Source organism: Gymnoscopelus braueri, assembly GCF_963280865.1.
Source record: "Gymnoscopelus braueri genome assembly, chromosome: 3".
NCBI classification, from domain to species: domain Eukaryota; kingdom Metazoa; phylum Chordata; class Actinopteri; order Myctophiformes; family Myctophidae; genus Gymnoscopelus; species Gymnoscopelus braueri.
In genome coordinates, this window is record NC_137612.1 from 5,933,093 (window position 1) to 5,952,667 (window position 19,575).

The 19,575-nt window shown below is 40.5% G+C and overlaps 1 protein-coding gene across 1 annotated transcript in view; it reads left to right on the forward strand.

Annotated features, from left to right (window-relative positions):
* The first annotated feature begins 307 nt into the window (after nucleotides 1-307).
* Nucleotides 308-19,575, forward strand: part of mapkapk3 (MAPK activated protein kinase 3) — a 38,809-nt gene continuing 19,541 nt past the window's right edge. The window contains exons 1-2 of the mRNA XM_080425143.1: nucleotides 308-1,167; nucleotides 16,853-16,992. Coding sequence (XP_080281269.1) covers nucleotides 814-1,167; nucleotides 16,853-16,992 — 494 coding nt within the window. The 5' untranslated portion in view covers nucleotides 308-813. The remainder of the gene's footprint in view (nucleotides 1,168-16,852; nucleotides 16,993-19,575) is intronic.

The window sequence follows — 19,575 nt, forward strand, 5'->3', positions numbered from 1 at the left end:
GAAAATGTGTGCATGTCTTTGAATATATATATATATATATATTTATTTATTTTTTATGGTGGTCCGCAGCCAAATGTTTATCAATTTAGGGGTCCTTGGCATGAAAAAGGTTGAAAACCACCACTGATGTAGGGGGGTCCCGACCCACAGGCTGAGAAGCACTGCCCTAGAGTCTAGACAGTAGTAGAGCATCTGTCCTGCGCCTTTAAGGCCGTGTGACAGTCGGCCAGTTGTGAAATAAATAGCACTAAACTAGAGAGAGGAGGAGGTGCTGCTTAACACAAACCTTGTGGACAACCAAATGACACTGAAGGAGGAATAGATCCTCACCTCCACAACAAGCTGAAGATCTGGACATTATATATAAATACACTCTTCAATGAGGACGTTCTTCTTGTTTGGAAATATTACCTTTTTTTTAATGGCACTCATCTTGGATTATGGACCGTTTTGATTGGTAAAGTTTGAGAGCTCCAGTTAATGTTCTTCTATAACACTCTGAATGGCTGGAAGGTATATTTCCAGTTTCATTATTAGATGAAAGTGGTGTGATTAAGCCAATAGTCATCATTGGACATCAGCCTGACAGACGTGCAACCAACCAGCGGTGGCCAAAGGATTACTTTCTGCTTTGCGTAATAATACAGTAATTACCGGCAGTGAGAGTGAGTGAGTGAGTGAGACCGTTTAACTTGGTGAATTAGGGCTATTATTAGTCATAGACTTTCCCGTCTGGCGGGCAGACTGAGCACTTTAACGGACACAACAGTGTTATTACATTATTATTATTATTATTATTATTATTAGGCTACCATGTTACAAAATGGGAATGGAAATGAGAAAGCGTCGCTGCAACAACGGGCTCCTAAGGCTGAGCCAGAGCCGGACGACTGCGACTCCCCGCCGGGGACAGAGACGCACAGACAGCCGCTCTCTGTCACCGCTGCCAGTGCCACTGACAGCAGTGACCAAAAGGACCCGCAGGACGTCGGGGACTCGACCCACTTCCCGCTGCCCGCTACGCCCCCCGTGTATCCCAAACCGGAGATCAAGCGCCACGCGGTGACGGACGACTATAAGATCTCCAGCCAGGTGCTGGGCCTGGGGATCAACGGTAAAGTTCTGGAGTGCTCCAACAAGAAGACCGGCCAGAAGTGCGCTCTCAAGGTAAGGTTTCCCAAACAGTGGGTCGTGGATCCAATTGTGGGTCGCGGCCGCGGGACACAGTTTTATGGGTCACGAGTATACAGGCCTAAAAATATCCCTTTATTTTTTGTTTTCTTGTACATTTTTGATTGAATTATTATTTCAAAAATATATATATTTTTAAAATCCCATAAAATCCCATAAATTAGAAAACTAATGTTAAAGAAGTAGTGAAAATATAGCCGATCTACAAGCTCACGAGGCCTTGTCACATAAGGCATTGTGAGCTTGTAGATCTGCGATTTTCACTAGCTTCAGTAGCTTGGGTCCTGGGCAGACATCAAATTTCTCTTTTGGGTCTCGAGCTAAAAAGTTTGAGAACCACTGCATGGGCTATACAGTATATCCTTCAACATGGTCTGAAGCCCAAAATAGCAGATCTACAAGCTTGCCACAAGTTGTGAGATTGTAGATGTCCTATTTTCAGCGAGTGACACTGCACTGTTGACTTGTAAAGTGGTTCTCAAAGTGTTCTAGGGTTCCTTGAGGGGGTTCCAGGGGGTCCCCAGTTAAATTAGTCAATAAATCATCAAAACATTGAGTTGAACCACTTTAACCCTATTTGTAGCCTCTGCTATTTTTTTAAAATGTTCGAAAAAATAAACACAAAACTCTTTACACAAACAAGTCTTCTCTGGCTCAACATCTTTTCAGATGGGTCTACTCTCCACAGCCAAATAGGGCTACATTTTTGATGAATTGAGTACAAAGGACTCCAATGGAAACAAGCCATAGTGCTTTCTTGGGTTTAAAATCCTCTCAACAGACCTTGTATTGAACTGTACTTCCCATGTGCTTGTCTTTGTAAACTGTTAATAAAGTATTCAATCAATCAATCAATCAATCAATCAATCAATCAAACACGTATCAATTTGGGGGTCCTTGACATGAAAATGTTTGAGAAGTTAGTTAACACTACTGGCTACTATTATGTAGCGGCGGGCTACATTGTAGCCTACCTGATGTGAGATCTTCAGAGTTCAGACTTAATAAATTACTGTAAATGCTAGAACTTTGACCTTTCTTGCAGTGTCTTATCAGATTCCTCTTTACATGCCAAGAATATGTCACAGACAGTGGTGGTGGAAGTGGAACAGTGAACTAATTTCTTATTGAAGTGTGTATTCTCACTTCCAGTCACCTCTCTGTGTTTGTGTGTGTGTGTGTGTGTGTGTGTGTGTGTGTGTGTGTGTGTGTGTGTGTGTGTGTGTGTGTGTGTGTGTGTGCGCACGCGCGTGTGCATGGGTGACAGGCCCACGTGCCTGTCACACTTTCCACAATGACTCAGTACTGTGTGCTATTTCATGATCAAATCACCGCACGTGGCATAATTATAAAGTAGATTCTGTTATTGTTGTTGTTGTTATTATTATTTATTAATTTATTATTTGATCAACAATGCACACCTGTACAGTAGGTTGCCCTTGTCAGGGGACGCTGGACACAGCCAGGTGACATAACGTTAGCCTCATAGCATAATTGCCTATCATATTCTACTCTCCTAACACTGCTGATTAATCCTGCCTTATTGCCAATGATCTCAGCCTATCAGAATGCTTGTTGCATTCTAAAATAATTCAATAAGGTCAAAAATTCAAAAGGTTGAATTAAAATGACTTGGCAGAAAGTGATTTTGGAATTTAAATGTAACAAGCATTGATTGAATAGTCAATAGTCAGAAATGTAAACAGCACATGGTACAAAGACATTAAGGCTAAAACGTCCTGGGGACTTTCCATTGTGGTCCTATGTATTCAATTCAATAACATAGCATAAACAATTAACACGATAATACATGTCATCAACAAATACAAACACTACAATTATGTACAAAGGAGATGGAAAATTACATTTATCTCCCCTTTTGGTCTCATGATAGATGTTTTTTAAGTTCCAGTTTCAAAAGAAACCAGTGTTTCACATCCTTTAATGAATGGTGAAGGACATTTTGCTGTTCCCCTCGTGGTTAACAAGGATACTTCTACTTCAGGGTCAGGTTAAGGCTAAGTGTTAGTTAAGCATTTAGTTGTGAAGGTTCGTGTTCTGTCTGCATATGGATATGCAATTTGTAAGGCACATGTTGCAGTGGGACAGTGATGTTTTGGTCTGTAAGGCACATGTTCCAGTGGGACAGTGATGTTTTGGTCTGTAAGGCACATGTTGGAGTGGGACAGTGATGTTTTGGTTTGTATAATGCACATGTTGGAGTGGGACAGTTAAGTGGCTCATTGGCCACGTGGGCTGAATGTGTTCTGCACCTGGACTTATGGGATTCCTGGAATTGGAGGGGAGTCTGGTGCTGCTACTGTATCATTGGATGAGATGAGTGCCATATAACGCCTCAACCACGCCAAAGAACCGCTGAAGAACCGGTATTTCACATTGTGAGCTGTCATACGAGAGTAGTAGTATAAACAGGGAGTGAATGACAGTGTGTTTTGCGGGGAAAAGTTTGCGATACTAGCCAAACGCGGCACACGTGGTGGTGGACACACCCATATACTGCACACACACATGCTGTCACCTGTCATCACCTGTCACTGTTAGAGAGCCCGGAGGCAGAGAGATTTACTGAGCTTATACAATAATCCACACTGGATCAGAGACTGGAACCAGGCATCAATAGTGTCACAACCAGAACTGCACACTCAGGCCTTATTTGGGAGAGAGAGAGAGAGAGAGAGAGAGAGAGAGAGAGAGAGAGGGATGAAAGGCGAGATAAATTGTGATAGGACACACAAACAGGGTGATAGTAGTGGCAGAGTGAGTGATCCAGGGAAAACAGACAGTCACGTGACATGCTGACTGCACCCAATAACCAGTACAAGTACAATGTTCAGGTACTTTGAGTATTTACATTTTTCAGTACTTTATACTATACTTCTCAGAGGTAAAATTGTGTTCTTTACTCCACTACGATCATTTGAAAACTTTAGTTTCTCGTTACTTTGTAGATTTAGGTAATTATTACAAAACATACATCAACCAATTAAGCCCTATTTTATAGTTAGTCTATTCAAGTACAGCCGATCGACAAGCTCACGAGAGAGAGAGCTTATAGATCAACAGAATTGTCACATTTTGAAACATTTGAGTGCTTTACTTTTGGTACTTTATGTATATTTTGATGCCAATATACTTTTGTACTTTAACTCAAGTGAATTTTGAATACAGGCCTTGAGTATATTTATATTGTATATTGCTACCTATAAGTAAAAGGTCTGAGCTCTTCTTTCATTACTGCCCATAACAGCCTGGATGCCTGACTGTCAGTTGCTCCGACTGTCTGAAAGCGCAGAGAGCAGCCATGCAGGTCATCCTGACCCCACCACCACCGTAGTCTAAACCTCAGCACCCACAAATTCCCTTCCTCTCAGAGGAATGTGTTTAACCCATTAAGACATGAGAGGCCGATTCTACAAATGTTGTCAAAATCCTAACAGTTTTCTGAAAAACGTACTATATCAGTGGTGCTCGAACTTTTTCATGTCAGGGACCCCCACAATTATATGTATTTGGCTGCGGACCCCCCCATCTCAAAATATTTTGTTCCATGGAGCCCCAGAAGCAAAGATTTGAGTTAAAAATGTCCGCTTTAAAAGAATATGTATATATTCCAAGATTTGCACAAATTGTCACGATTTAAAAAAAATAGCAGATCTACAAGCTCATAGCACGGCACGAAGTGACGTGCTATGAGCTTGTATATCTGCTAATATATAGCCAAAGTACAATATAATGCTTTTTAGCTCAATCTAAAATGACACAGATGCTTTCCTGGAGTTTAAGGGCGTTTGTTTGAAGACCAGCAAACATAAATGTCAAAGTTCCCTTCGTTTGCCTGCATGCTCACTCACCCTGCATGCATGCCTCATAAAACACAACATTGTTGTGGGAGAAAAATAATTCAACAAAGCTACTAACTCGGGCTGTCTTCCCAGTTATGTCTGTGTGTTTTGCAGGGCTGTGCCTGGGGACTGGGGTAAATATACGACAGACGCCAGTAGCCTAATTCCCTTTGTAGACTATATTGTTGTTGGATTAAGATCCATAGTTGGCTATGTCTTGTTTTTGAAACTTTTGTTACTTTTGAAATAGGGTATAGGCAAAATATGAGTCTCTTGCTTAGATTTTTTTATTTATCCAATGTTTTCAGTTTCGTTAAACCAGTTTGAAACTGTGTTATTTCGCTTTTGTTACTTTTCAAATAGGGTATAGGTTAAATAAGCCTCAGCTTCAGCCTACACCTTTTCGGGCCACTAACATTAGTAGCCTTAACTGTATGTATGTATATTTCTGTTCTGTTAAAAAAATAAAAATAATAATAATAATAATAATAATAAATACATAACTAAACTAACTAACGAACTACACACTATTGGCACACTTGAAAATGAATGTTTATTTCAAAAACATTTAATCATAAGACAAAAAGGAAGAAGAAATCATAAAGAATGAGTGAGAATGATTATCCAGCTCCCTTCACTTCTTAATTAAGTGCTTCTCTCAGTGCTAAACCTAATGGATGGGTATACATTTAATCCACTTTGCAGCAGACCTGGACGGAAGCCAAATCGTCTTTACTGTAATTCGATTGTGGCCGTTAGAGGAGGTGTCTCTCTCTCGAGTCTCGCCTTGGACTTCTTCTCCAACTGGCCACAGACCTGGGAAAGCCCGGTGTTCCATGACAGAACCCTTCAGGCTGAGCGCTCCCCTCCCATTCACCACTAATTCCATTACCAGCTCATATTTGGCAGGTGAATGTTCCATTTTAATGTCACGCTTGGGTGAGTGGCTTCGTTCCACAGTCCTAGGCCCACTAGGCCTCTCTGCTGCCACAGGGAATAGGAGGCTGGCTTTACAAAGAGACCTCTTTATGTGCCTGTGTGTCAGTGTTGATTTTGACAGCAAATTTTGATTTAGTTTTAGTCATAGTCTGCTGAATAAAATTCCATTTAGTTTTAGTCATATTTTAATCATCTGAAATGTTTTAGTTTCCGTCTAGTTTTAGTCGACTAAATATCATAAGATTTTAGTCGACTAAATCTACAGTTGATTTAGTCGACTAAAATGTATTTTGGCCGGCCGTGATGGCGTTGAAATGCCTGATTTATACTCAGCTGTGTGCCGAAAATAGCCAATCTACAAGCTCACAACGTGTCGCGCTGCGACACGTTGTGAGCTTGCAGATCTGCTATTTTCGGAGAGACTCAGACAACCAAGCATAGAATGACTGGTCTTAGTTCTACTGGATCTCTTCTCCACCAATCTCTCCCTAACATTTTAGTCCAGTTTTTATTTGTTGACGAAATTGTCAGTATGTTTAGTCATAGTTGTAGTCATCATAGCTTAGTTTTTATTTATTTTTTTACTGTGAAAAAAGGTAGTCGACGAACATTTTTCGTCATAGTTTTAGTCGATGAAATGAACACTGCTGTGTGTCTCCTCCTTCTCCCTGTGCGCTAATATGGACAGAAGTCTGGTAGTACTGTGTGGGAGTCTAGCCCCCCCAGACCCTGCATGCACTGGCAGCCACGTCGTCTACTGAATATCGCCTCTGTCCGGTGCGAAACCTATTATGTCCAAAACGGTTACTTTCAGGATTCAAATAAAAAAATAGCAAAAATGAGCGTCGCGCCTGGCACAGACACGCGCAGAGCAAGTTCTGTCGGGGAACTCAGTGCAGTTGTTGGCGGCCGACCATCGGGCCGCCTCAGCTCCACCTTCACATCCACTCATCCAACCACACACTCATTTCATTCTCAGACCGCTCTATTTAAACTGGAAGTTTGCACTTCTCAACCCTGCTTGCTTTTGCTGCTGCTCATGCTGATGCCGCTGCCTTGCTCAAACACTGCTTCTCACCCTCCACCACCCCAGCTTCCACCTGCCGTTTTGGATCTGCTGTGTATGTACTATGGGGGGGATTCTGAATCCCTATGGTTGGGAGATGTGCTTCATCAGAGTACCTAAAAGCAGATCCAATTCATTGCCAAATTGAAGACTTGTAGACTTTTTTTTACAGGGGCCAGTTCCGAATTGCAGCCACCTGTGTCTGGGAATCAGAAGGTCCCTGCATGGTTCCCCCCCGACCGCTCAGTCTATGTGGTGCTGAGATGTCCTTGAGCAAGGCAGCCCCTAAATGCTCCCCGGGCGCTGTATTAATAGCGACCCACTGCTCCCAATAGTTAGGACGAATTTCACGTCTGTGCAAAATGTACAATGACAAAAAGTCAAAAACACCCCAGAGGAGTGGGGGACTAAATAATACATTCTTCAACCAGATATCTATCTTACAGGACATACAAAGTTCTTATAAATAGAATGAGCTGACTCCGTGAGGTCTGTTTGCTGTGTATCAGACAGCAGTGTTTATTATTACAAGTAAGACGCGCGAACGCGGGAAGCGAACGCAAAAAAAGTAAAATAAATATGAAAAAAATATATTTAAAAAAAAGTAACCAATAAAATTTTAATTTAATAAAATCTGCGTTAAAAGGAGCATCTTAGAAAAATACAAATTGACAAAAAAAAAACTTTGAATGTTTTTGAACAATTCAACAAAGTGTTTGAAGTGCCTGTTTCACCCACTTCCGGGGGGCGGAGCCAAAATCCGAGCCCGAAGTATTTGTTCGTAGACCCCCACTTAGGGGGGGTAGAAAAAGTTTCGGAGCGATTCGGGCACTTTTCATTTAACATGGGGTTTCAATGGGGAGTTTTTAGGAGCCTTCTCCGGGGCGTGGCTTCCGGGGGAAGGGGCGGGCTTAAACGCAACCTTGACAGGTGTGTTCAGTTTTCAAAGACCTTTCATTTGATGTATGGTACGTCTAAATTGGACATTTACTTATCTCAGAGGAGCTGCACACAGGCAGTGCACACAGAGACACAGAGAGAGAGAGACACAGAGAGAGAGAGACACAACCCGAGCACGGTTTCATAGTAAGCTCCACTTGCGCGGAGGCGCGCCTCCTTGCGCTGCGTTCGCAATTATCCACATAACATCTGACGTGCTTCCGCGTACGTCACCCAAGACATGCACACTCTGTCCAAACACTTAAAGTGTCTTAGTAACTTCCATTCATTACAAATATTATTTTCAGAAATGTTCAAAATAGCAGATCTACAGTATAGGTTACAAGATCACACAACGCGTCGCAACACGCCGCATTGTTGTGAGATTGTAGATCGTCTCTATTCACCGCACACAACACCATCACACATCAGAGTATAAACTATATAGGACTTAAGTGGATAATCAGTCTGAGAGGTTGGAGCTGATAAGTGTCCATTGACTGTGAAGCCTCAGACTTTGGTTGTGTAATTCAATCTGATCGTGTGCCTCTGGACTAGCGGAGTGGTGGAAGTGTGCCTCGGTAATGTGGTTGCAAAGGGATCTTGTGTGAGTGAATCAATTCAGAAGGAGGTTTGAGTGAGTCAACATAAGGACTGCACCAAATCGTTCATAGTTTGCAGCCATCAAAGAGCCAAAACGGTTGATTCTGGACTTTTTACATCATCTTATGTTTAATATTGGAAGTCAATGGTGGTTAACTTGGGCTGAAACCTTGCCTAAATTTGATTGAATACTTGTATTAGTCTAAATTTGATTGAATACTTGAATTAGTCTAAATTTGATTGAATACTTGTATTAGTCTAAATTTGATTGAATACTTGAATTAGTCTAAATTTGATTGAATACTTGAATTAGTCTAAATTTGATTGAATACTTGTATTAGTCTAAATTTGATTGAATACTTGAATTAGTCTAAATTTGATTGAATACTTGTATTAGTCTAAATTTGATTGAATACTTGTATTAGTCTAAATTTGATTGAATACTTTTATTAGTCTAAATTTGATTGAATACTTGTATTAGTCTAAATTTGATTGAATACTTGAATTAGTCTAAATTTGATTGAATACTTTTATTAGTCGAAATTTGATTGAATACTTTTATTAGTCAGAAATGTAAACAGCACGTGGTACAGTCAGACATTAAGGGCTAAAAGGATAACACAAAAAGGTCCTGCAGGGGACTTGTTTCCATTGTGGTCCTCCTATGTATTCAATTCATCAACATAAAAGCATAAAAGATTTACACAATAATGTCATCAACAAATACAAAGGAAAAACGACGGCAGGGAATGACGCCTCCTTTTGATGGAAATTTACATTTACCTCCTTGAGGTCTCAATGATGGATGTTTTTTCAGGCCAATTTTGAAAGAAACCAGTGATTCACATCCTTTTAATGGATGGTGTCAGTCAGGGAATTCCACATTTTGGTGGCAGAGTAGTTGAATGAGAATTTTCCCATGTTTGTTCTAAATTTGGGTGGTACCAGATCACGGTCCATATTTTATTAGATATAGATACGTCATAAATGACTGACGTCACAGGCTCTGCCACCAGAAATCCGAGATCCACATGAGGCCATGCTGTTATTAGACCCTGTCTTGTTTATTATCTACTGGAGTAGTCAGTCATCCGGTATATACGTAACGTTAGGTATTTTGCTGACATGTCCTCACACATTATGCAGTGTACTGTTACCTTCATGGTTAAGCAATTAAAAATGGGATTGGCTTTCAAGATGTTCAAAGGGGCTTTGCCCTCAATGGCCTCAATACCCTCATATTTGACTAACTACTGTACTTAAAAAAAAGTGAGCGACACCCACAGCCACGATGCTACAGAGGGAGCGACGACAACGATCTGGTACCACACACACCTATAGAACAAACATGGGTAAATTCTCTTTGTACTGCACTGCCACCAAAGTGTGGAATGCCCTGACACCATCCCTTCAAAAATGTGGATCACTGGCTTCCTTCAAAACAGGCCTGAAAAGGCATCTTCGGGAGGTAAAAAGAGGGAGGTAAATCTCACGTCTCCCACAGAAAGGTGATGGGATTCACTGCCTACACCCCCCCCCCCTTTCCCCACCCCTTTCTACTCTGTATATAGTGTTTTATATTTGTTGATGATATTGTATTTTGGTGTTATTTTTTATGCTATGTTGAATTGAATACATTGGACCACAATGGAAATGACAAGTCCCCAGGACTTTTTTGTGTTATCCTTTTAGCTCAATTGCATTTCTGTCTAATGAAGTATACTATTAAATCAATCAATTCATGTAAAACACAGGCTTGTATTTTATTTGCAAGCATGCATGGTCCATTCCATATACAGTATTGACATCACACGTAAGCAGCACATCACCAACACATAACAACAGCCAGCCACGATAAGATGACTTGATTATTATTATGATTAATAAACGGATGGAAAGATACATTCTTCCATCATTTTAGGTGGAAGCTATCGTCACCAGGGATCCCTTCAATCCAGTAATGCTATATTATTACCGGCAATCATAACAGATATAGAATTATAATTAAATGAATCACACCGGATCACCACGGATCAGCAGTACTGATCTACGTCTGTGAGCTAAATGCTGTTTTTACTTCTGACCCCAGTGGAACTTTGTTGCGGTGGAACTGTGGTGACTGAAGTAGCCTACTCCTTCAGTTTTTACTTCAGTAAAAGTAGCAATACCACAATGTCAAAATACAAGTAAAATACCTGCATTCAAAATGGTACTCGAGTAAAAGTACTGTATATTATTAACAGGTTTTTGTGTAGGGCATCTGTAGGGCAGAGCTGTTCAAGTAATTGTAATGGAATAAAAAGCACAACGTATAAAGACATGGAAAAACTCTAGTAAATCACACTTTATTTTAGTACAGTACTTGAGTAAATATACTTAGTTACAGTAGTTACTTTCCACCATGGGTTGTAAATCAGCTATTAATGGTCTGCTGTGTGTATCACTCCCTTGTTTAGTCCTTGCCACTTTATGGGTATTGTTTTATTGTCAGGAGTTATAAAAAGAGCATGAGGGATAGACAATGGTGTGAGACATAAAAGAGTGCAGTCAGGTGCAGTGTTGCCAGATTTTGTGAGAGAAGTAAGCAACCAGGTCTAGGAAAACAAGCCCAAAAGAATAGACCACATGAGCACTTTAAACCTATTAGTATATATACTATACATAGGCTATTTGAAAAGAGCTGATCTACAAGCTCACTTCGCGATGCGTTGTGAGCTTGTAGATCTGCTATTTTCAAAAAAATCTTGAAACAAAATGTGGAATATTTGGAATATTTTTTTTAAACATTCTAACAGCACAAATCCAGTACGGGACTCCCTGGCACAAAACATTTTCAGTTGTGGGTTAGGAAATATATATTCATTTAGGCCCTAAATGAATCCCCTAAATGACCCCCTACATTTTAGGGGGTCCATGAATATTTGAGAACCACTGGTTTAAATAATAATTAAAACACTTGGAAGCAAGCCCAAATAAGCAACCCGCAACTACTAATATTTATAAGCAACTTTACAGAAAAAGTCTGCTTATAATAAGCGGACATGGCAACACTGGTCAGGTGCTCAAGCGCACATGGCAACACTGGTCAGGTGCTCAGAGAGCCATTAGAACACACTTCGTCCTACCGTCTACTGGACACTGTCTACACATGCTGGACGTGTGCCAAGTCTTTATTTGATACATCTTGGTTGAGAAATGAAGAAGTGACAATCTTTACAAGTGGTGCTGGCATGTGTCAATACGTGTGCGTGTGTGTGTGTGTGTGTGTGTGTGTGTGTGTGTGTGTGTGTGTGTGTGTGTGTGTGTGTGTGTGTGTGTGTGTGTGTGTGTGTGTGTGTGTGTGTGTGTGTGTGTGTGTGTGTGTGTGTGTGGCTGTCACTTTTTCCACAATGACTCAGTATGCTATTTCATGCTCAAATCACTGCACATGCATGGCATGATTATAGAGTAGATTCTTGTTATCATTATTCATTAATTAATTATTATTATTAGATCTTATCAAATACACACTATCAGCTATTTGGTGGTCAACGGTCAAGTTGTATTATGAGCCATGGATCTCAACAATAGACACCTGTACAATAGGTTGCCCTTGCCCTTGCCACGTGCGTGCGTGCGTGCTGTGGCACTACACTTATTCATGTCAAGGACCCCCAAATTGATATGTATATGGCCACAGACCCCAATCGTAATGGGTTTTGTGCCAGGGACCCCCAGAAGACATTAAAAAAATGCATTGCATTTTCTTTAAAAAATATATATATTTTGATCTACAAGTTGTGAGCTTGTAGATCTGCTATTTTTGAATAGCCAACATATAAATGGATAAAGTGGTTAAATGATTGTGATGCTGTATATTAACTACTTTAATATCCCTTTAACTACTTTTGCTGGGGGACCCCCTGGAACCCCCCCCCAAGGACCCCCTGTTGAAGACCCCTGGTTTAGACGATGATGGGGCTGTGGCTGATTGGTTTAGAGAGGGATATCAAGGATAGGTTTGCTTCCAGCCACCGTTGTGTGGCGTGTCACCTTGCATTCAAAATGAGTCCATCAAAAAGTTGATGAGTTAATTCTCTCTCTCTCTCTCTCTCTCTCTCTCTCTCTCTCTCTCTCTCTCTCTCTCGCTCTCTCTCTCTCTCATTCATCTCCACAAAGCGTTGGTCTTTTATTATGGGCAATTCTCTGTCAGTACAGGAAATGAAGGGAGCAGGCTCGTATGCTGTCCAATTTGATTAAAGTCATAAAGATATGGTTTCTATGACTTGCCAGGAGCGCATTGTATGTCACTATAGTGATAATAAGTCCACATAATATGTCACTATAGTGATAATAAGTCCACATAATATGTCACTATGGTGATAATAAGTCCACATAATATGTCACTATAGTGATAATAAGTCCATATAGTACGTAACTATGGTGATAAAGTAGTGCAGAATAAGTAGGCCACCGGAAGCCCTCAACTTCCACTTTTAACACCCGGCTCTCAAACCCAACTCGTAATCCTTCCTCTTTCACACAGCAAAAGCCCTACATGTTGATTTAACTCAGTTAAAAGCTGCAAATCCATGACTTGTTTAATGGATAAACCATTATTTTGACCAAGCTGTATGGTAGAAATACGATAACTGTAGAGCCCCCCCACACACGGGATCCTCACAGGATCTTAGTCAGGTTATTTGGCCTGGCGCCCATGCACTGTCGATGTGTGTGTTTTGATTGATTGAATACTTTACTAACAGTTTGCAAAGACAAGCACAGAGAAGTACAGTTCAATACAAGGTCTGTTAACCCATTGAGACCTGAAGCCGATTCTACATGTCTCCTAAATCTCAACAGTTTTCTGAAAAACCTATGTTTCTATATCAGTGGTGCTCAACCTTTTTCATGTCAAGGACCCCCAAAATTATATGTATCTGGCCGCGGACCCCCATCAAAATAATTTGTTCCAGGGACCCCCCAGAAGCAAAGATTTGAGTTAAAAATGTTCGCTTTAAAAATATATATATTCAAAGATTTGCACACATTTTCATTTTTTTTCAAAAATAGCAGATCTACAAGCTCATAGCGCGGCACCGAGTGCCGCGCTATGAGCTTGTAGATCTGCTATTTTTGAATAGCCCAAAGTGTAAAATAATGCTTTTTAGCTCAAATCTAAAAATGACACAGTTCTAGGTCTTAATGGGTTAAGAAAGCACTAATATGGCTTGTTTCCATTGAGTACTTTGTACTCAGTTCATCGAAACATTTAACGACAGAAACACATGCAAAAACACATGTTTTTTATGACTGTTGGTACTAGGGCATTCCACATTTTTGTGGCATAGCACTAGAACAAATTTAATCCCTTGTTACTTAGAGCCAAATCTGTCTTGAACGTGATTTGTGGAGCTCCCTGTGGTGTAATTATTAGGTATGCTTAGAAATACAATAACTAACACAACAGTGGTGGTTGTAGTTGACCTCCCTATACGCTCCCATTTTTTTTTACTTTAAATTTTTATCCCACGATTTTGGAACCCTATTTTTTACACCCAGTGCCAATTGTCTATGTAATCCTGGGCACTACCTTCCCTCTGCCAACATAGGGAGGCCAGGGCCGAGCTCATGCCTCCTTCAATGCATGAGAGCCAACTGACCTTCTTGTCACCTGACAGGGGAGAGTTTCCCTGGTTGGACGTAGCGCGTGGAAGGAACACGTTATTCCAACCAGTTCCCTTCCCCTCCATCAGGCGCCCCGGCTGGCCAGGGGGAGGCAGTATAGAGACCAGGATTACTGCATGTTGTTGTGAGGGTACCTACCCTAGGGGACACGGGGAGAACATGCAACTCCACCTATACGCTCCCATTGAGATTAGTGATAGGACCACTACTGGCATGAAGGGTAAAAGCGTGGAAAGTTTGGCACAGGAGACTTGAGTTCAAATCCCCGGGTAAAGGACATATAAATCGTACTGTAGGCTAGTTATTAACACTCCGTACTGTGTGCCATCACCAGCTCAGTAGCCTTGTGGTTAGAGTGACCACCCTGAGATTGGGACGTTGGGGTTCCATTCCTGCTCGGGTCATACCAAAGACTGTAGTAATGGGACCCAATGCCTCCCTGCTTGGCACTCAGCATCAAGGGTTGGATTGGGGGGGTAAGTCTCTGTGACATTACTAGCGTCGCGTCCAGGGTGTGTTGTACATCAAGCTGCCTCACGCTACACTACAGTAACAGGAGATAGGCTCCTGCCGCTTGGCAAGGCTTACTTACAGTACGGGCATCAAGTAAAATCAGGTCAAATATTTTCTCAGCAGTTTAATTGCAGCTGTTGGAACTGTCTTCCATATGGGTTTGTAGTTCTGACCCAACAGATACACCGTATGACATTTACTGTTACGTTACGGTTTGCAGCTCTCAGTCAGTAATAGCGCTGACATTTTGCTCCGCCTGGATTCCTCGTCTAACTTACGAGAGAGAGTTTAGCATTTTGTACATGAGAGTGAGTTTCACGTGCACACAGTGGTCATCAATCAATGTGTCCGTGGCAAGACTTGGCCTCGTCCATGGCAAATTTTAGATTTTTTGTTTTTTACATAACATTATAATGTTCTTGATCATAAGACCCAATTACTGAGTGTCAGTCTCCAGGCTTTCCTCAGAATATGTATGACACTGATTTACTATGACACTATGGCACATTAAGAGTAGGACAGTGGTTCTCTAACTTTTTATTTTACAGGAACCCCAGAACTCAGAGAGTGCACAAATGTACCATAGGGTCCATTTGGTTCCTGTAAAGGTCATTTAAGGCTATAGCTCTTTATGTGTTTGGCAAACATAGAATGTCGACAAAAATGTCCACCACAAGCCAGCATGGCGATGAACCCTAGCGTGCACAGACCAGGGTGGTCACCAGTGTTGCCAGATCTTGCGAGAGAAATAAGCAACCAGGTCTCTGAAAACAAGCCCAAAAGAAGCGACTATAGGCCACATCAGCACTTTAAACCTATATCCATCCACAGGCCATTTGAAAATAGCCGATCCATACACGTTGTGAGCTTGAAACATTTTAAACATTTTAACAACATAAATCTTGTATGGGGGGTCCATGGCCACAAAATATTTTTTGACATGAAGATTTTTGAGAACCACTGGTTTAAACAACATTTTGAAAGGAAACCCAAATAAGTAACTACACTTTAGAAACGAGCCCCCCCCCCCCCCCAAAGAAAAAACGCAACCCGTAACTACTACTAATATTTACAAGCAACTTTACAGAATAAGACGCCCAAAGTCGCTTATAATCATCAGACATGGCAACACTGGTGCTTGTCAGTCACACACCCCAAAATACACTCTGATGGAAGATACATACTATGTCAAGGTCTATGTACCACATGCTGTGTATATATGGGTACAAGAATGTATGTGTACGTGTTGTCAGCTATAAGCCTGATTTATAGTTGCATGCCCGAAAATAGCAGATCTGCAAGCTCAGAATGTGTCACGTCGTCGCGGCGCATTGTGAACTTGTAGATCGGCTATTTTCGGCCCACAAATCCGTCGTATGATGGAAAATTACAGTTTTACAGTTGAGGGACCGCTACATGTATGAAAAGAGCAGAGCGCTTGGTCACATGCATTCAATTCAGTGCCCTGCTAGAGTCTCAGAATTCAGCTCCAAATTGCCATTTCCACATTTGAGCTACAATTCCGTTATTGCATGATATTGTGCTGTCTAGGGTGCCTCGGTTACTACGTTCTGAAATGAATCAACCATAACAATAGACATAAACAGTGAATAATTTCTTCGTCTTATGTTATTTTATTTTTTTGTTTTATCTGTCTTTTCCTCACCCGGAGTACAAGAATGTCATTGCCTGCAATGTGGCTACTGTACCACCTGATGCATGTATTTGCATTGTATGTGCATGTGACGGCCTTGATTTTTTAATCCTGTCACAGATGAAACATAAATATGAAAATCAGTCCTATAACACAGTAGTTCTCAAACTTTTTCGTGCCAAGGACTCCCAAATAATTGATATGTATTTGGCAGCGTCCCCCATCTGAACATTTCCCCAAATTCTTTTTAATGTTCTGCTATTTTTTAATAGCCAAAGGTATAAATGGATAAAGTGGTTAAAATGATTGCGATGCTACATAAACTACTTTTGAGAACCAATGCTATAACATTGTGAAAGATCTGAGACAACATTTGAAATTTCTTCTCACTGGTTTTTTGTCTTGTTTCCCACACAGATCCTCTATGACAGTCCCAAGGCCAGGAGAGAAGTGGAGCTTCACTGGAGAGTGTCGGGCGGGCCGTACATTGTTGGCATTCTCAGCCTGTATGAGAACATGCACCATGGAAAGAAGTGTCTGCTCATCATTATGGAGTGGTAGGGGACACACCCACTGCTACAGTCACTTTCTATACATTATCCATTGATTGATTGCTTGAATACTTTCTCTTGTACAGTAAGACATTGAGGCTAAGAGGATAACACAAAAAGGTCCTACAGGGGACTTGTTTCCATTATGGTCCTATGTATTTATCAACATAGCATACACAAATTAACATGTCATCAACAAATACAAACACTATTATGTACAAAAGAGATGGGAAAATTACATTTACCTCCCCTTCATGATAAATGTTTTTTTTCAGGCGAATTTTGAAAGAAACCAGTGTTACATAATAGATGGTGTCATTAAACCTAACTACATGTAAGAGTTAATCGAACTAATCAATTTAATCAATTATAATAAACAATTATAAAAAAGAATTGATTAATAATAGGCCTGACCTCGACTAGTCGAATAGTCGACTAATTAGTCGCGGGGGGTCCGAGTCGACTGCGTGTCTCTTAGTCGAATTATATTTTAAAAATATATATATATATATTCGACTGAGAGATTGGCCTAGTTTTTTATATTAATGAACTAATAGTTTGCCAAAAATAGGATATACATCATGATTTATTGGGAGAAACCAATAGTATTATGTTAAATCAGACACTAAGCACCCCTACAGCCAAATGGAATGTTCCTCTATTGCATAACATATTTTTTGCATGATTTGACTGAGAGATTGGGAGTTGAATCCCAATCTCTAATTTTTTGTCCTTAGTCGACTGCCAGTCGACTATTGGCAATTAGTCGCCAATCAGATTCGACTATACAAATCCTTAGTCGGGGACAGGCCTATAATCAAGCAATATTTGTGGCATGTCATTAATAGATCAAATATACTGAAAATAGCTTATAGCTCCTGTACAAGCTGTCAGGAAAGTACAGAGGACCCAAAAGCAGGATTCGAGGCAGACAGTATTTATTAACCAAACGGACATAGGTAAATACAAGAAGGCAAGCTTAACTTCTGAAAGCTCTCTGCCAAACATAGCCTCTCCAAACATTGTCAACTAAACCACTTGCAAACACAGGGTTTAAATAGACACAGGGATTAGGATACAGGTGAACTCAACAGACAATTAAGAGACGATTGGCAGAGACTAACAGGACACAGGTGGAGATTAGTAATCAACACAGGGAGGTGAGACATGGCAGGTGAACAGTACTACAGAAATAAGATACAGAACACCAAGGCAACAACAGAGAAACAGAATACAAGACTAAAGGTCCTTACACACCGGGGCGAATTCTTCATGCGAATAAATACTTTTTTTTAAAAACCTTATAAAGTCAATGCAAGCGTCCACATCAGTTTCGCGAAGCGAAAAAGCGTCTTTTAATTATTCGGAACGAGTCCGAATTTTGCGTATATTCGCATATTCGCCGGTGTGTAATGACCTTTATACAGAACATGCTGAACAACAGAAACATAGGCCTATAATAAGTCCAAAAACTAACAAACACAGTCAAAGTTCAAGGGCTGAGGAGCGGACCATGACATTATTTGACTAATTGAAAAAGATAATCTCTGAGCACACTGTACATATCCATTCATATTCATGCCTATACATATCCATTCATATACGGTATTGTTTGTTGATAGACTATACATATTCAATCATATATTAATTGTTTATAGAATGTACACATTTTCATTCATATACTCATTGTTGATGAACTACATACTGAGTTATATACTCATTGTTGATAGACTGTACATATATTTTGTCTCAATTGATTGGTGATAGATGTAGCGATGCATGTACAGTATTTTAACCCATTAAGACCTGAGGCCGATTCTACAAATGCCTTGTAAACAGTTTTCTGAAAAATGTATGTTGCTATATCTAAAATATAAAATGACACAGATGGTTTCCCAGATATATTCACTGTACATTTATATGTATTGATAGACTGGGGATCAATAAAGGGTTATCTAATCTTATCTTATATCTTATATCGTCCTTATGGACTATTATTCCCACAAGTCAGCTCTGTGTATTGGAGCAGAACTCACTCTCTCTCTCTCTCTCTCTCTCTCTCTCTCTCTCTCTCTCTCTCTCTCTCTCTCTCTCTCAAATTAAATGTCCAGTTTAACCACAAAGGAGACTTAACTCTTATTGACCAGTCCTGTGTGGTACAGTACAGTCAGTGCAGGGGTTCTCAAACCTTTTTTAATTTATAAATAACTCTGGGAGTGTACAAATGGAACCAAAATAATAAAATAAAAAAACGTCAAGGAACCCTGAGGGTCCTTGGACCTCACTTTGAGAACCAATGAGTTAGTGAAATGTTAGTAGCGTGCCTGGAATTTCATTATTTTCGGGGCAAGGCCACTTTGGTGGCCTTTGGGTGTTGTACATTTTTGAGGGCACAATAGCCAAATACCAGTGCAGCAAGCAAGGCCATCAAATAAAACAGTTATTTTAAGTCCACAGAAACAATAAATCGAACTTAAGGGTTAAGGATGAATGTATCTGTAATACATATAGTATGAAATAAATACAAAAATTAAAAGTTTATTTCACAAAATATACCAAACTAAGGGGGCACAGCAGCCCTGGCATTTA